This window comes from Melospiza melodia, chromosome 2 (assembly GCF_035770615.1).
Source record: "Melospiza melodia melodia isolate bMelMel2 chromosome 2, bMelMel2.pri, whole genome shotgun sequence".
Classification (NCBI taxonomy): domain Eukaryota; kingdom Metazoa; phylum Chordata; class Aves; order Passeriformes; family Passerellidae; genus Melospiza; species Melospiza melodia.
The window spans coordinates 19,421,357-19,440,209 of record NC_086195.1 but is presented as its reverse complement, the minus strand read 5'-3'; the positions used below and the strand labels follow the sequence as shown (position 1 = coordinate 19,440,209).

General features: G+C 38.8%; 1 protein-coding gene across 5 annotated transcripts in view; it reads left to right on the top strand.

Annotated features, from left to right (window-relative positions):
* The window catches only part of FRMPD4 (FERM and PDZ domain containing 4), a 291,048-nt gene extending 281,736 nt beyond the window's left edge, over positions 1–9,312 (top strand). For 4 of the 5 annotated variants that reach the window (XM_063183398.1, XM_063183384.1, XM_063183389.1 and 1 more), the window contains 4 exons: positions 2,404–2,542; positions 3,151–4,212; positions 4,539–5,810; positions 6,937–9,312. In XM_063183398.1, coding sequence (XP_063039468.1) covers positions 2,404–2,542; positions 3,151–4,212; positions 4,539–5,810; positions 6,937–8,288 — 3,825 coding nt within the window. In that variant the 3' untranslated portion in view covers positions 8,289–9,312. Of the gene's footprint in view, positions 1–2,403; positions 2,543–3,150; positions 4,213–4,538; positions 5,811–6,931 lie in introns of all 5 variants that reach the window. The other variant, XM_063147715.1, reaches the window with a different exon arrangement.
* The last annotated feature ends 9,541 nt before the right edge of the window (positions 9,313–18,853 follow it).

Below are 18,853 nucleotides of genomic sequence, written 5' to 3'. Positions count from 1 at the left end.
TGTATTGACCTGGAACAGTTTCTCTGTATTTAAGGTAATGAAAAAAACATTGTTGTAAAGTAATCTTTAAAGGCTCTTTGACTACAAATTAAGAGAAATTTACAGGTTGGCGAACACAGTATCTCTTTCACCTTACTTACTTTGCAATGGTAACACCTGAGGATCTCAGGCTGCTTTGCTTGCATTACTGTGCTAAACTCATAGCCCTCTTGTAAGAAAGCTATTATCACCTTTTTTCAGATGGGGAAAGTAATATAGAAATTAAATCCTTCCCATCTGCCCATAGGTAATATGCAGCACAGTATGCCATAGTATTATGTATTACCATGGTATTATCTTGTTATATATTAAAATACAGTTAATGTCTTATTGCTAATTTTGCATATCCTCATCTCCTTGCACTTACACATGTGATCTTAAACCCAGAGAGACTGACTAAAAAGTAAAAATCTGGGAGGCTCTGGGTGGAGTTTGACAAAAAGTTGCCTCTCTGTGGGACACAAGTAGGGGTTGTGACCATGTCCTGTAAAGGAGATCCATGCACACACTGGTAGGTATTCTCAATGGTGTTTACATCCTTTCATTTACCCTCAAGTAGCAGGTTCATATATCAGGCTTCTGAATGTACCAGTATATGTTATATATGATATTATTTTCTTAATGAACAGACAGTTCACATTTTTATTTTATTTTTGTTTCTTTAAATATGTTCTCAAGAACATTTCACTTGGCAGAAGCTGGCAATAAAAGTTTAGCTGTCACAGGACTTTTCAGCAAATTAGCAGTACTTCACAGAATTGTTTTCAGCAATCTGAGATTTTTGCAGAGTTCATCAATTTCTGCCAATCACTGCAGAAAATTTGAGATTAATGTAGCATTTCAAATGTCCATTTTTAGTAGTTGCTCAAAAAAAGAGATTAATTCATCCAATGTAGGTTTAATAATTTATAGTAACTATAATAGCTATATTTGAATACCTTAAAAGAAGCATGTACTGAATAGAAGCTCAAACTGTAGCAAAAATAGGTTAAAGAAAAACAACCTTAATATATTTTTCCAAGTTGGTGAAAAAAATTTATACAACATTCAGGGCACTTGGAACACTGTGGCCTAAGGTGCTGTAGCAAAGGCTTTTAAAAACTCATCAGACCTATTGTGGGTTGGGTAGTAAGCTGTGATCAGTTATGTTTTGGCCACAGCTTCCACCAGAATCAGTTGTCTTTTTACTAGTAAGGGGTTGAGTAGGTTGGAGAGCCTACATGTGATATTCCTCCTGGAATGAATGATATAGGTCCTTGCATCTGTCTTGTGACAGTGGGCTCTGCATGCTAAATTATGATAAATTGTCACAAATGTCCACATACTCTGAGTCACTACAAACTGTGAGTGATAACATGGGTTGTCTGTGGCCTAATTTCTATCTATGCATCTTGGTGAGGGCTTCATTTTTATTTCCTGTCTAGGAGTTGTAGAGGCTACTCACCTTATTAAATTATATTTGAGGAGATCAGCTTTTGGTATTAAAAGCTATAGAGACTTGAACAAATTTTTTAGGCAAGAAAATGTATACATAAAGAAAAGTGAAAGAAAATGAAAATTGAATTAAAAGAAAATGAATTAAAGAAAAATGAATTAAAGTATGTTTCACATAGATGTCTTGGGTTCAGTGCTTGCTAACCTGGCAGCCACAATTTTTCAAAGCTCTGAGGTCTCACTTTTTGTTAGGACTGTCTTTTTTTTAGTGTTTTGTGTTCGTTTTCTTTGCTGGTCACACTTCTGGTGATCTTTCTCCAATCTCTTTGTCTCTGCTTATCTGCTTATTTTTTCACCACTTTTCTTTTCAGTAACACCAGGCCACAAACACTGAAATCTTTTAACCTGGCCCTGTCTTGCAGTGTAATGATAGCTTTAACCTGACTGCTGTATTTCATGAACCTCAGCTTTCCCTGACTGTTTGCTTCCCCTGTCATGCTTCTTTGCATATACTTAGTGCACCACATTTTCAGGGAAGCGGCAGATTCCTATCCAACTGCAAGACTCCAGCACCTGCTGTACCAGGTTCTCCACCTCTGGCATATTCAGAGTAATGTTAAATAATGCTTTTACCAGAGTAAGATATCTATGCAAGAAAAAGATGGAGCAAGGGTCTTAAAATAGTTAGCTTCATTCAGAAAGAGAGTAATCAGTTGTTAACATGTCTAGTTGGACTTCTACCTTACTACAGCTCCAATCTTGACTGAACATTTTACACTGTTCGATATTGGTAGTGAGGAGAACAAATTCTCACGTGTATTTTTCATTGTGGTGTTTGTGATGTAATTATTTTTGCTGTGATGTAATAGTATTGTCAACAGGCAAATAAACTGAGGAGGAACAGCCTTAACTTGATTTTATTCTTCTTAGCCTATTACTCTTCTGATGGAGTCATCAGATGCAATGAATCTTGCTTGCCTAACAGCTGGATACTACAGACTGCTGGTTGACTCAAGGCGTTCAATATTTAACATGGCCAACAAGAAAAATGCAGGGGGCCGAGAAACAGGTATTTATCTCACACTGTGTTACCCATGGTCCAGTGTATAAAGCAGAAGTCAACTTAAGCCAGAGCACCTCCAGACAAATAGAAAGCTGTGTCAAATGACATCTGATTGCTGGCTCAGACTTAGCACCACAGTGTTCAATTCAGCTTAGTAGTGTTCTAGGAACACTACTACCCAGTTTATGATAGCTCTTCCATGGTAAAATAAACAATGTGTTGAATTTCCTTCATACTCTAGTAGACAGATGCACTCTTCCTGTGAGTGCTATTATTTTATATGCATATATCTTTTGTCAGAATACATATGGTTTTGTAGAAACCAGATTCTTTTGTGTTACTATGCCTTTAGCATAGTAGGAACAGCATTTATACCTAGCTGAGGTTTAGATTTGTTTTAGAGCACAGAAGTACCAGTTAAACTTTAGGTCATTAAGTCAACAGGTATTTAATTTACAACAGAGATGAATTTGAAAACACTTTTTTGAAGTATTTGATGGCTCAGCTATCCTATTCAGAGTGTTTAATACTTAGCATCAACAAATTATTGTTTACAAATTATTTGACTTTGTTCTTTGATTTCACAATGTTGATTTTATTTCACCATGCTATAGGACCTGAAAATAGAGGGAAGCATAATATCCTTGCTTCTGAGTGGAATTGTATACCAAAATCTACCACTTTCCTGGCCGAAGGAGATCAGGAGGCGCAAATGTCCTTTGCTGATCCAAAGCAGAAGACTATAGATGTTTCTGAAAGTCTGTTATGTCCAAAAGAGCACAGACATCTGTACATAGAAAATACTTATAATTCAGGTGGATTTGATCAGCATCTGGCCAAGCAAAGTGACCCTGCTGAAACAGAAGAAACCAGAAATTTTAACCAGCCTTCACTGCTGTCACTCTCAGGTTTGGAACCTAGCAAGAAAGCACAGGATTCTCCCAGGGGAGCAAAAGTTTCCTTTATATTTGGAGATCCCAATTTGGATGGTCTCAGTCCTCAGACTCTTGGCTATGAAAGGCTTTTGGATGAAAGTCCAGAAGTATTAGAAAAACAAAGAGCCATTTATCTTAGTAATGCCAATGATATTAAAGGCCTGGAGTTGTCACCAGATGCTGAAAGCATTCAGTTTGCTACAAACTCTGTTTACGCAACTATAAGCGATGGTAAAATATTTGGAGCTGCAGAAGGGATAGAAGAGCCCTTGCTGCATGATATCTGTTATGCAGAAAACACAGATGATGCTGAAGATGAAGATGAAGTAAGCTGTGAAGAAGATATTATGGTAGGAGAAATCAATAGGCCTGCTCTTCTCAGCCTTTCTGGTTCTAGTGATGACATTATTGATTTGACTTCACTTCCACCTCCGGAAGGTGATGACAATGAAGATGATTTCCTTTTGCATACCTTAAACATGGCCATTGCTGCTCCTCCACCTGGTTTCAGGGACAGTTCTGATGAGGAAGACTCTCAGAATCAAGCGACACAGCCTAGAGACAACAAGGAGCAAGACAGTAATCTAGGCAATGATGACATTCCAGTGTCGCTTATCGATGCTGTCCCTACTAATACAGAGGGGAAGTGTGAGAAGGGGCTAGATGATGCTGTAGTCTCTACTCTTCAAGCACTAGAAGCTTTGGCTGCTTCAGAGGAACAGCAGACGAATGACAATTCAGGTTCTTTCACCATAGTTACATTTATTCATTGAGAATCATTCCATCTCATCCATTTAGCTTTGGAAGTACTCCATTTCATGAGGGTTGGTTTGGTTTTTTTTTTTAGTTTTCCTTTTATTTTTTTGCCATCATTTTTCATACATCGTATTTCATGTTTAATGGAGCCACCACTGTTATTAAACTACCTGTCTCGGGAACTGTGCAATAAAGTCAGAGTATTCTTACAAAGAATATTTTTGTCTCTAATACACCCCCTTTTGCTTGTCACTTATCCAGGTGCCTCAGCTACTGTCATTTAATTGACTCTTATTTTTTGTGGCTTGCAGGTGTAGCTATCCTGCGAGCATATAGCCCTGAGTCATCTTCAGATTCTGGCAATGAAACAAATTCCTCTGAAATGACTGAAAGCTCTGAACTAGCCGCAGCACAGAAACAGTCGGAAAACACTGCACGTATGTTTTTGACCACAAGTGAAGGCTACCAACCGCTTGTGGAAGAGCAGACTGAATTTCCCATTGCTAAGAATCAGGCTGGAGGGCCAGGTATGAAGCCCTCACAGCCTTTGGCTGGTGGTCAGGCTGCAGAGCTACAGTCAAAAGTTGTGCCTTCAAAGCAGATTCTTCATTCCGATAACATGGAAATGGAGCCAGAGACCATGGAAACAAAATCTGTCACTGATTATTTTAGCAAATTGCACATGGGATCCTTGGTATATTCTTGCACTAGTAAAAGGAAAAATAAGATGACAGACAGCGAAGTAAAAGCATCCTCTGATGGCAATGCTACTGTGAAAAAGCAACAGGGAAATAAAAAAGCAGAGTCTGATGAAGATCTAAAAGCTAAATTTGGAACTCTTTCAGCAAGAGACAGCCAGCGCTTAAGCACTTTCAATGTGGAGAGAACTGCCTTTCGCCAAAGATGGTACGCTGCCGATGATGGGGCAGCAGATAAGCCAAGCCCAGAAACAGTTAATGGGAAGACTTTTCCAAGAGTTCCTGTCCTTGGTAAAACAGAAACTGACTGTAAGGGTGAAGTGGATCCTGAGGTGGATCAGGATGACACCTCAGGGCTTAGCCAAGGTGAAAACTTCCTGTCAGATATGACACCCGTGTCTTCAGCCAAAGACCTAAATGATGCAGAAGATACTGATCTATCTGCAGATGACCATCCTTCAAAGCTTCCAGAAGCTGAGCAGGGTGTGGCTAGACTTTGTGAGTATCACTTGGCTAAGCGCATGTCATCTCTGCAAAGTGAAGGCCATTTCTCGCTGCAGAGCTCTCAGTGCTCTTCAGTGGATGCAGGATGCAGCACAGGCAGTAGCACGTGTGCTACCCCCGTTGAATCCCCTCTTTGTACCTCTGATGGTAAACACATCATCTCTGATCCATCAATGAAGGGCATTGCCTATGTTCCAGCAGATGAAAGAGCTGCCATTCTTCCAAACCACGGAACGACATACAAGGACCTGCACCAGCAGCCTGAAGCCGTGTGTCACAGAATGACGGTGCCTGTTGTGCATTCAGCAATCAATGCTGAACCACTTTTCGGCACTTTGAGGGAAGGATGTCATCGGATCCCCAAGATAAAAGAAACTACAGGTACAGCAGTAATAGTGTGTTTCTTCTGTTCATTCTTAAAGTTACAAGTTCATGTTGAGGTCTAAATAAGACATTTCTATTATCTTTATCTGGAACTACATCATCACGCTGTAACAGACAGTCAGATTAGACCTTCAGTTTACCCGTTCATTTTATTTGTTGAGATATTCTGATGAGGTGCGTACAAAGATCAACTTTTTAAAAAAACCTCTCATTGCAGTTATAATATTTGGAGGGACACTAATGGAGAAGCCTCTCTTCCAGTCTTTGGAAGCCTCTCCAAAATCCACAGTCAGTTGAGTCCCAGATGCTTGTTAGATTGTAAAATTACTTCAGAAGTTTTATTAATATAGGGGAGCAAAACCTTTGATTCATTTCTTAGGTGTCTTATATGCTATTTTAGCAGGTTGTCAAAAACATGCCAATATGAATAAAAAGTTCTAGATGTTAAGAATAAGAAAATGTCACTACCTTATTAAGCATGAATTTACTTCACAATCTGACAGTAGGTGTTTCTTTAAAGTTATAAAAAATGCAGTTTTCAGAGACAGCATTGAAATTCTTTCAGCTGAATTTTAAATGTTTCCCTCTTCTTGGATTGCAGCCCACATGTAGCACTAGTGTGTGAATGCATGAAAATCCAAAAGTGGAACAGACTAAGATTTAAAATGATAAATAATCTTTCTCTTCCAAAAACTGCTACAAAACCAAACCAAAAGTACTATGAGTACATCTTTCCATGCTCTTTCAGGTGTAGTTAAAGAAGGTATTTTAATCTGAAATTATTCATCTAATTAGTTAATAGAAAACATGCAATCCATGTATTAGGGGAGATTGAGGATGTTTTGTACACAATTTGCTGTTCCTTTTCTTGAGTAAGTCTGATGTAGTGAAATGAACAATTACTTATTCATAAATTACAATTTGATGACCGGTTGTAAAAGGCATTAAATACAAAAGACTTGTAATGAACTTTTAATGGAATATTTTGAGGAATGGGGGCCATTGGGAAGTACCAGGAAACCATTTGTACTGACTGTTAAAAGATATTTAAAAGTTCAGCCTATGAATATTATCAGGGTGATGCTTAATTATTCTGTCTGCTCTTCTACTACCCCTAGTGTAGCTTTCACAGAGCCTGAAAAGGGAAGACAAGGAGGCATGCCTACAGCTTTTCCTAGACAGCCTCTAGCTGACTCCATCATGCTATCATCCATGCTATCAGAATCAAAGGTGCCAAGTCAAAATGAAGACTCTTGTGACATTCCCAAAGTAAATCAGGCTTGTGGGGCAACAGTTAGTTTATGGCCATATGACATGATAGGAGGAAGCCTCAGGATGCCGCAGAACAAGAAAATGCTGAGACGCAGCAGCAGCAGCAGCAGCATTGGAAGATCTGCAGGCACTGAGATGCTGCTTGAGAAGAAGGCAGCCACGGCCAGCTTGAAATGCCTGGACACCACCCAAAAGGATGACTCCAAATCGGAGAGAAGGGTGGAATTTTCCCTGGGCAAAAAGCTGTCCAAAAGTTACTCTCAGAGTTGTGTGTACGTCAGCACTGATAAGAAGGACAGTAAGAAGTGTTCAGGCACTGGCACCAGTCAGAAGGACTCCAAGCAGTGTCGAACACTGCCCTTGCGAAAGCTGACCAGCAGCGCCTGGAGGTGTCGGGGCCCCTTTAGCTATTGCTTCCTCAGCAGAGGAAATGATGACAATGAGGAGGAAGATGACCGAGACAGCCATCAGCTCTCACATCTCTTCGAACCACAGACCCCGTGTGAGCTCACAGAACCAGTTGCTCAGTCATCCGGAGACAATGAGCAGAAAGTCTTTGAGTCCCCGAAAGCTGCTGAGCCCCCACGTGATGCAGTCAATGAGCATGAGAAGAGCAGTGCTGACACCCAAGGTGGCCAAATTGATGTGAATCTCAACGATGTAGCCTTCGATGCACGAATCACACGAATAAACGTGATGAAAGAGAAGACATATGCAATGCCTGATGGATTTATTGCAGCACAAAAGGATGCCAATGAGCTACTCTCACTGGTCCGAGCAAGTATGGGCAAGAGAGAAGATTTACATCCAGAAACATATGACCTTAAACTTTCTAAGTACAAACAACTGTTATCTTTGGAATCGAGACAGTTGGGAAGTGCCTGCAGGAAAATGGCCATGGCTGATAAAAGCCCTGAGGAAATGCTTTTAGCTATGACTTCCAGCTTTCAAGTACTCTGTTGCTTAACAGAAGCCTGCATGCGTTTAGTTAAAGTCATGAACTCTGAAACACAGCAGCAGGAAATTATAGCTAAGATAGATGAGGTTGTAATAAACTACATTTGTCTTCTGAGGGCTGCAGAAGCAGTGTCAGGCAAGACCTCTGGTGATCCTAGCATTAAACTCTTGGCTCGACATCCGAATACCATGGCCGCTATTGTAAGCACACTAACACGTTCTCTTAAAATGCTTTTAAACAAATAAAATACAAAAGTCACTTCATAATCTACCTTTGCAAAGCCATACATTAAAAAATTTTATTTACTGTATGTGTATGAACTAATGTAACAAACTCAGCTTTCTCTGTATATTTTGTTATTTTATATAAAATAGGTAGGAGATTAAAAAAAGTTAAAATACAGAACATTGACAAAAGTAATGACTAGGTCTGTCCTTCAGTTTATACAAAAACAACAGCCAAAACCCCCTTTCCCCAAGATCAGAAAAACAAACAGAAAAAAGTCCCATATAGGAGCAAATTGATGTTTGGCTATTTTTCATATAGTCAAATTTATGGTTGTATGAAGTGAACTTCTAAAGCCTGTTATGTAATGAAATTGTTTTCTGTTTCATCCAAGTTTTCACTTGGAGAAGGCTCCGTGTTTAGAATGATTAATTAAATCATAATGTATATAACACAATATTTAATGTTTTAAAATTATAATTTTTAAGCATTGAAAATAGCAAAAAGACATTTAAAATCCAAGAGACTATTATAACTTACTAGAGAATATATATATAATAAATGACTCTTTTGTTCATATGGACTGAATTACCTGATTCTTCTTTTCTAGGAAATTCTGTATTAAAAAAAATGTATTGAATATATGACTATACCAACTTCAGAGGGGATCTGATGTATTGAACTTATAGTGTTGGCCTTTTAGACAGTGAAGGTAACTGTGGAGGACTGAGGACAGAAACCAGAGTGGTGGTGTTGTTCTCTCTGAAATGAAAGATTGATGCCATAATGGTCAGACCAGAATGTATGAGGCAGGTCTACATACTCTTTTTCCTGGTCAATGACAGAGAGGACCATCAGAAAATTCCTATGCTGTTTACTGTTTCATCATATATTTATGGTGCACCTGAACAACATGGACTGCATCTATTTTGTTAAATATTTTATACTTCATATTTTATGATTCTGAATGTTTAACTGTAAATAAGTTAGAAATAAAATGAAATTTTCAGAATACAATAAATATCTCTGAAATATTTCCAGCTAGAGACAGTTCTTCTCTTGAGTGATGACAAAGGCAATTTGTGAGTAATCTTTTCCATCTGAACCTTTCTGGAAAGCATGTTGTAGCCCTGTGTTTGAGAGGCAGCCAAAGCAGCAGCTCTCAGTTCTGGCTGGCAAATAGGCTTTCACAAGAGCATCTGGTGACCTTCTCAGTGACCAAGGAGCAGCAGCCTCCATTCTCCAAACTGCTGTAGGTAATTTTCAGCTGTTTCTCATAACACCATGTACAAAGGGTATTACTGCTCTTGTTTTGGAAACTTAGCCTTTCAGTTGAAGCACACGTGAAGCTTTTTGTGCAGAACTAGAATGACTAAACCAACAAAAAACTTTCTTGCACTTCACTTTATAAAAAAAAGACATGCCTTTCCCTCTAGCTGCAGAGAAACATCTTCAGAAACACAGTAGCAGAATCTTTATGTGTTGTCTGTGGTAGAAAAATCTGATTTCTGAGACCAATTCACTTAGTGCAAGGACCCACTTTGGAGGGCAGCTCAGAGGGAGGCTGCAGGCTGGCTTACACTGCTGGTGGGTGACAACAGCTTGTCCTGTGTGGTGCTCACACTCGGTGCTCTCCTTCTGGCAGCCTAGAGAGTGGGGCTGTGAGTGCTGCTCTTGTGCTGCAAATACTATGGGATTTGAGCATGTCATACTGAGGAAAAAAACCAAGCTGAATTGTTGCATTGGTATCTATTCCTTGATGGTTTTCTGAGTTTATAAAAATGTCAACAATGATTTAGAAATACCAAGTTTCAGAAGGTGATTTATATTGTCACAACTACGCATTGACATAGATAGGAATGTGTCACTTTGAGCATTTTTAGTCCAGTTCTTTTCATTCCACTTTCCAATTGACCTAATTTTATTTCAAAGGTAAGTAGATTTTTGTTCTTCTTACTGTTCAAGATCTTTTCTGATTGTAAACATGTTCATTTGGCTCCTTAAAGTTAACTATGGTCTCTGGTCTCTGTCTCTCTCTCTTTTTTTTTGTTTTTGTTTGTTTGTTTGTTTTTCCTGTTTGGTTGGTTTTGTTTGGGGGGGGGTTTTGTGTTTAACAAGGGGCAGGGGGAGGAGGGGAGGGGTGTATCTTCTGCTTTTTAATGCATTTTCATAGAATCATAGACTAATTTGGGTTGTAAATCTAAATGGTTTTCTGTAGTTCACCTAGTTCAACCCCTGCTCGGGTCTAATTTGATCAGGTTGCTCAGGGCTGTTTAAAGAGTTTATTGGACACCCTCCAAGGATAGATGTCCCACAATTTCTCTGGGCACCAGTTCCAATATTTTACAGTATTTATGGCTAAAAAATGCAAAAAAATCTTTAGGTCTAATCAGAATTTTCCATGTTCCAACAATATCTATTGCCTTTGATTATATTGCTGTGCATCCTTTAGAACAGTCAGGCTCTGTCCTCTCTCTAGCCTTTCATCAGGCAGCTGTAGGCTGTAATAAAGTCTCCCCTAAGTCTTCTCTCCTCCAGACTGAGTTAAACCAGTTTCTTCAGTCTTTCCTCATATATTATGTGCTGCAGCCCCTGACTAGCATGGTCACCCCTGACTGGGCTCCATGGTGTGATTTCATAAACCACCACCATGCTCTTGTGTCAGTTTTGATAAATAGGATCATCTAGCCAAGCTCTCTGAGGCATCCCTTAGAAGCAGTTTCTTCTTCCCCCAGGACTTTAGATATCCCCATGTGGTATACCATATGAATGTCTTTTTCATAATGTTTCCATGCAGATTTCTATGCAGGCTTTTAAATGCTGCCTTGTGAGAGCTTTGTACAATGGCACAGCTGCTGGAAATGATTTGTCTGCAGTCTCCTACAATCACATGTATTCACAGGCCTATTTTGTTAGTGTCTCACAATCATCCTTTGTCAGAAAGTATTCTCGTATTTCTACTGGGCTTTTGGGAGACCCTCATTGCAACCTTTCAATACTTAAAGAAAGCTTTACAAGAAGGATGAGGACAAGCCTTTTAGCAGGGTCTGTTGCAGTACAAAAAGAGATAATGGGTTGGAACTACAGATACAAGAAAGAAATTCTTTTATTATGAGAGTGGTGAGGCATGGAACAGATTGCCCAGAGTGGTGGTAGGTGTCCCATTCCTGGAAACATTCAAGGTCAGGCTGGATGGGGCTCTGAGCAACCTCCTCTAGCTGAAGATGCCCCTGCCATCGCAGGGGGTTGGAGAGCATGACCTTGCAAGGTCCTGTCCAACCTGTTCTGTAAATCTAAGATTGTATGATTCAGCTTGTCCTGTCCAGCTGAGAGTATTGAATGATAATAGACATAACTTTTATTAATTCTGGGGCATAACAACTGCACATCAATTGCTGCTGAATTATAGCCCATTTCTATTAATCTTGAGCTTTAAGGTAGCCTTGTCTTCCTGTGTGGATCCTAATTGATTCCTGCATTAATTGCACATTTTAACTTCATGACATGAGGGAATGCCATCAGTATGTACCTACTGCACTAAGGCAGTAAAGAAATGCTAAATTATATCATTTTATCTGTATACAATATATACAATGTATACAATATATAAACATATATATTTTTATATATATGTTTATATATTGTATACATTGTATACTTTTAAATTGTATACTTTTATATACTTTTATATTTTATACATTGTAAACATTGTAAATACTTTTATATTGTATACATTGTAAACTTGTAAAAGTTTATACTTTTATAAACTTTGATATATACACTATATGTTTAGTGATTTTCAACTTGGCTAAACGACAGGCATCTTCATGTTTGAGTCCTTGAGTTCAGGCTGTCTTAAAAAATAATTGGGCAAAGTTTGCCATTTTGCCATTAAGAAACAAAGCTGCATACCTACACTTTTTTCCTTCTATTTCATTGATACTCCTTCAATTCCTGATCACTGGAAAATCCAGAATGCCTTCCTGATGCCCTCACTGTTCACCAGACATGTGATATAATCACTCTGGCACATTATTCAAAGCTGAGAAGCATTCCTGAGTACCTTTGTTTAAACAGAATTTATATCAAAGAGAGACCTGCTTACTGCCCTGAAATTGAGTTAAATTTAGTAGTATTTTACCAGGGATTAATTTGTCTCACTAGGGTGAGACCAGAGCCAGAGTCTCTTTGAACTAAGCACGAAACTGTTACAAATTGAAAACTTGGTTCATGTCACAAATAGTTTAGTGATGAACATGTGGCACTAACGTTAACCAGTATTTTTAATTTGCCACTCAAATTCAGTAGTAGCTGTTCTGCACAAAAATAAGGTGATCACAATCTTCCACTGTACTATCTGTGTAACAGCCCTAATATGTTTTCAGACCTAGATTTGGCCAAAGCCGTAGAGAGGTTGAGGCACAAATCATTAAACTCTAAACTAAAATAAATAAAATAAGTTAAAATAAAATAAATAAAATTCTAAGTACATTTTCCTATAGGTGTTCACAAGGTAAAATCTGAAATTTTCTGCCAGTACTGATGGAATTTGGAAATGCTGATGGGTGGAAATTCATAAGACTCAATCAAAACTCTTCCTTTAGAGCCTGTAAAGCTATGGATTCTGGGGAGAGAAAATTCTGGCCCATGAGATCTGGGAGCAAATCTTTGATTTCATAAGGGTGGGAGGAAAGGCAAACACCCTGTTATAGTACAGCAAATGCAAATGTTTCAGTATTGATTTTGAGGTGCATTTCTTTTTTGAAGAGGGACTGCGGAACATTTTTATGCAACAGGAAATACTTAACTGCATTTTAAAGCTCATTTTGTCATTCTGAAAAAAAACCTAAACAACTGATTATTTACTCTGAGCCTGCAAAGCTAAGAGGGAGAAAAAGGAATGCATTATGTCTCCTGCTCCACTGGGAAAACACTCTAAAGTCCTTTTTTTAAGTGGTTATCTTGCGGCACTGGGTTTCTGTGGACCTGATTGCTCAGGTTTCTGAGGTGTTTACTCCTTATGATACCTGCACTTGAAACAGTCTTCTCTTAGTCTCAAAACATTTGACAGATGTTACCTTGAACTATTTCAGTTTTTCTCAATGGCCAGCTAGGTTATTGTCTTTGTTCTTCACCCATGCCTTCTTTCAGGATTACCTTTTTGTCTTTTTGATCAGAGAGATTTGAATTATATCTTGCCACCTGTTTAAGAGGTGCCTCTACTGATCAAAATAAGGCACCTATGTGAACCTTTCACCATACTTTTAAAAGTGGAATGAGAGGGCATCTGAGTGTTTATCTAGTAGCCTAAGAAACTTCTTCTCATCTGTGAGGCCAAAACTGCAAAACACAAAAAAAAATATTGGGAATATTGGCCAAGCTGAAATGCTTGTCACCTTCTCACAGGGAATGGCTTTCATTTTGACACAGCCAGAAATGGTTGTCCTAAGACTTATCATCCAGATGATGCTTCTCCCTTTGCATAATGCTGAAATGAAGCAGAATTTTTCAGTCCAAGTGGCAGGGATTGCAGCGTAGGCAAAGTCCCTACATCAGCACTGCTATTCCTCAAAGTCGGACAACTTTCTCTTGTGGTGGCAGCATCAAGTTTCCACTGGGGGAAGATGCCTACGTTTTTCCACCTTTCTAGGAAGTGGCATTAGATGTGTTCCCTCCAGTTTGACTGTCCCTTTGGGCAACAGGATTAAACAGGGACTGGCCAAAGGACTGGAAGCTTCACATCTGTATCATGGAGTTCCACATTTTCTCAACGGCAGGAATGTCTTTCTATCATATCTAAAGTTGTTCACTCAAATGAGGACTTCACCACTAAACTACCCATTTTTAAACTTGCTAACCTGGAAAGGGTGTGTGTAGGTTTCCTTTCTCTCTTCCAGCATTTAACTAGCCCTTGGCAGAATGTCATAGGGAACTGTATTAATTTATTAGTATTTTATCCACTAGGTCTTCATCAAAAAAATGTCTGTCTGAGCTCTACCAGTGGATCTGTCACAAAAAGATTGGTGTATCAGTTTGTGCCCCACAATGCCAATTTTTGTCTATCTTGAACACTCATTCAGATGTCTTGCAATACTTTCATGAGAGTGGTTGAACTCTCAGGCTGCCTGTTGGACAGTCCCCTGATAATGTAGATGAAACATATCCTCCAAACCCTGTGTCCCCAGTTTCACTTTCCCCAGTGGAGGGTAAGGTGGGATGAAGGATGCAGAATTTTAATCTAAAGATTTTCTCCCTTTCTCAAAGAGACTTCTGCTGCTACTCATCTACCTGTTAGGTATGTGGGCTACCTGTGCAATGTGGGCTGTTTGACTCATCTGAGTCTAGAAATGCTTTTCTCTGTGCTGCAGATGGAGAAAGACTCCCTCTTTCAGCACTCCTGTTTCTCTTGTGCCTTATAAGTAATGGAATGGAATGTAAATTATTAACTAGATTAGGTTTTGGGTTGATTTTTTTTTTTTTGCCTTCCCATCAGTCCAGTCTGTTCCAAGTTACCTGCTCAAACTGAAGCAGTCTGGTCTTTTGTTGCATGTTTCTTACCCTTAATGAAGTCTGTTTACTATCTGTCACAGCCTTGAGCTGTCCTTATCAAGATCTTTACATCTGCCAGGCAAGTCACTTGCAGGAATTTTAATTTAGTGTTTCATGTTCTCCTTCTCCAAAAAAAAGTGGCATTCTTTATTGTTATCTACTCTGTTAGAAAATCAGAGAAATCCATACCCTTGTGATTCCTTTTCTGACCTTACTCTTCAAAGACAGGCCAGCTCTTAAGATGGAGCCATCATTTTTGCTGAAGGTAGTGTCTTTAACATCACTTATTTGTTTATGCTTTCCTTCACCTTCCCTTGGGCTTCTAAGAAACATGCTTCATTTTGTACCTTTAACAGTAAAAGAGCTCCCTTTATATTTGTATTCCAGGCAATCTCAGATTATACAGATTGTGTATATCTCTGACAGATCCAGCAGTTATCTAGATGGATGGTAGGTGTCTCAGTATTTGCTATAAAACTTAGGAATCGATACTTCCAACTGAGTGTACAGCTTCTGTGAGACTGCTGAGCTACTGACCTGCAGTATATCCACCACTCTTTCCCCAGGCACTGTGCCATCTCTGGTGAGCTGCCTTGAGAGCTGCCAGAGCACTTGGTAAAGTCAAGAACCTCTGGTAGATAATTTGTGTCAGTTAATTTTATGAAGTCTCACAGTGTGAGCAAATTGTAACAGACATCTTTTATGAAAAATCCTTTCTTAGGATTTTTCCTCCTGAGAAGCTGAGAGGCCTCAGGAACAAAATGTAAACAATGGTTATCTGCTGCTGTGGAATGCAACAGGTGCATCTGTGATTGGTCTCATGTGGTTGTTTCTAATTAATGGCCAATCACAGTCAGCTGGCTCAGACTCTCTGAGACAGAAGCTTATGTTATCATTCCTTCTTTTTCTATTCTTAGCTAGCCTTCTGATGAAATCCTTTCAGTATAGTTTCAATATAATATACATCATAAAATAACAAATCAAGCCTTCTGAAACATGGAGTCAGATCCTTGTCTCTTCCCTCGGACCCCTGTGAACACAGTCACAGCAAATGTGGATATTAATTTAAAAGCTGAAAAGGAAAGAAGTTCTATTAACTCTAAAAGCTCTATTAGCAGGGCTTGCTTCAATGTTTTAGACCATGTCTGTGTGACTGATCATTTAAACAATTTATGGCACGATAAGGGGAGTTTTATGCTGTTGTGTCAAAGGTGATGAAACAGTATGAGTGCATCATCCCTGGTTATTACAAAGGAAAAATCTCTGCTGTCTGGAGGGATAATGGGTAGGTGTACCCTCAGAACAGCTTTATTTATAGTCTGTGCATCCTAAAGAAGACTCACTACTGGTAAGTTATGTTTCTTTCTTGAAGACCAATCTCTATTCTCTATTCTACCTATGGATTACGAGAAAGGATAATGGGGCAGCAGTCTGTATCAAGAAAGATGAAATTATGCTTATAAAAATAAAACAGATTAGTGTTGTTTCATACCATAAACAGAGGATCAAAAGAAGATAGTTGCCTCATATAGTTGCCTCAGATGTGCTGATAACTACTAACAACAAGCACTACCCTCCTATTTTTATGTAGTAATTTGATAATGGGCAACACTGAGATGTTGCACAGTGGTAATTGTTTTTACAATGTTTTTTGAGTTGCTCTTCAGAGAGAAGATGTTTTTTAAATCATTTTTGGCAGTGCATTGCAAGATTCTTCCATGTTGCTCATGCCTTTCAAGTGACAGCATGGGGTGACAGCAAATGTCATAAACAGCTTTATCCTTGTAAATCTTTTTCTTGTGCTAAACTCTAAGATTTTATATAGGACAGGTTTGAAAATGATGTATCTAAGTATTATTGGTAACCACCTGAAGGCTTTAGCCTGTGTTCCAGGGTTTGGTTTCAGTAGAAGTGCTGAGTTCCTTAATACAAATAAGTCTTTCAGTATCCATGGAAGGAGGTGATCTTAGCCCTTTATGGGAATCCCAGTTTCCTAATGGCCAGGACTGTTTTTTTCTGAAAGAGGTGCTGAAGGATCCAGTTTTACTTTACTTTACTTTAAACGTTTATTGCCAGCGAAATGGCCACAGATGCAGCTGAGGATCTAGTTTGTCCCTGGGCTGGCAATGCAGACACTGTGGATGCCTGAAGAATTTCCCAATCTGTGATTTTGCTGAAATGGAGCATCCTGTCATCCTCGCAACAATTTGTGATGTGAAATCTTTGTGAATGGCTCAAAGGACTGGTAACCTTGAGAAAACAGAGACCCATGGTCAAACTTCTCCAAGTGCATAAACACAAGCTTACTTCTCCAGCTTATCTTCAACTGCTTTCTGCAGTAAGAGGAGAAAAGTGCTTGTGCTCCCTCACTTAGTTCTAGTCCAAAGTCAGCAGGTTTTGGTGGAAAGTTTCAATGTTTTCCAGCCCCACTGAATATGTTTTTTAGGGCTTCTGCTACAGGTCACTTCTACAAGCAAATAATGGGCACAAATGCAGTGCAGCTAATTGTACAGCTGAGCTTCTCCTGCCTAAAGCAGCCAGATGTACCTTATAGCATAGTCAGGTTTCAGCAAGTGAAATGCCTCTGAAACATTACTACCTATGCAGGACACTACTTGGATTAGATACTTCAATACAAGCTATTTATCTCACTGAAATTTGGCTTTTTGTAACTGTAATCTGAGTTTTCTTTCATACACTTCAGATACTTAGATTTTGCACTTGAAAACCATGTCTTAAGAAGCAATGCATTAAGTATGTTTCTCATTAAGGATGCTTTTTTTCTTCTCATTAGGTGTTTTACTTTTAAAAGCAGTTCCTACCTTCTAAAATGTAAAATGTTTACTGCAGCATCTTCTCTTTAAATCAATGAAGCAGAATATTAAAAACAATCGTCTTTAAATATATGGAAGAACTACGAGAGCAAGGCAGCAGTACATTCCTTGAGGAGTCAGGAGGGGTAAGTATTCACCAGAACAAGTGAGGATGTGCCTTTCAACTGCTTCCTTTGTACACTCATAGGGCTTCAGGTAAAATATTGTGTCCAGGAAAATAAAAAAGCAGAGCCCCTTTGCCACGGAGATGCTTCTATGGAGCTGCCTGCCAGCATGTCATCCATAAAAAGACAAAGTTGCATCCGGCAGAAAGGTTCAGGGACCTGCACCAAAACTTGAAGAATATTGTGAAGAGCCTTGGACAACTCCTGTGTCTCTGTGGAGGCTGCCTTCAGCTCACATAGCTCTGCTTATGGCATGAAGGTAAGATTGCAATTTAAATTCTTTTTTCACATTTTATAAACTCAATTTCAAAGCACCTGGGTTTTCTTTCTGCCTGAATTTCTGTTGCCAGTCTTACTGACTTAAAAAAATAGGGTTCAATGTTTTTTCTCTTTTCTCTTGCTGTATAAGACCACATAAATGAGTAAATTAACCACTAGATTATGAAAAAAACCTGACTCTACACAAAGGCTTGTCTTCCATGTAAAAAAATTATCTGTACAGTCAGTTTAGATTTGAGATCTCCCATAAGAATTGCAGTATTGTTGTAATTGCAGTAATGTCAGTGAAAATTTTTAAAAGAAACTTCATTTTGTGTAACTGAGTTCCCCAATGGCAACTTATTTTAATGACATTGGAAGATATTAGAGTCTAGCTTTTTTTGTTTGCTGCTTTTTAAGCTTTATTTTTCCTTCCCTGCTTTTTCTAAATTTCAGGAAAATGCAGTTTTCTTTGCAAAGCTTGAAAAGGAATCTAATTTAAAATTGCGTTAGTCTTCCTGAATGTCCTTATTTGCACTTCACAAGTTACACATTAATAGACTGAGAGTCTTTTTCCTTGCAGAAAAATTTGCACTGTTTATATCTCTTATGTCAATAGGACCTTTGCATTGAAAGGTACCTTCTTCTAGCTGAGTCTATTTGTGTTTTCTCAGTGCAGACAGGCAGGCTCAGGACCCATCTTAAAAGCACTTGGGGTTTTCTTTGGGTCTTGGGTCTTCCTTTGTAGATAGCTGTTCCAGGACATCACTGCTTTTAATT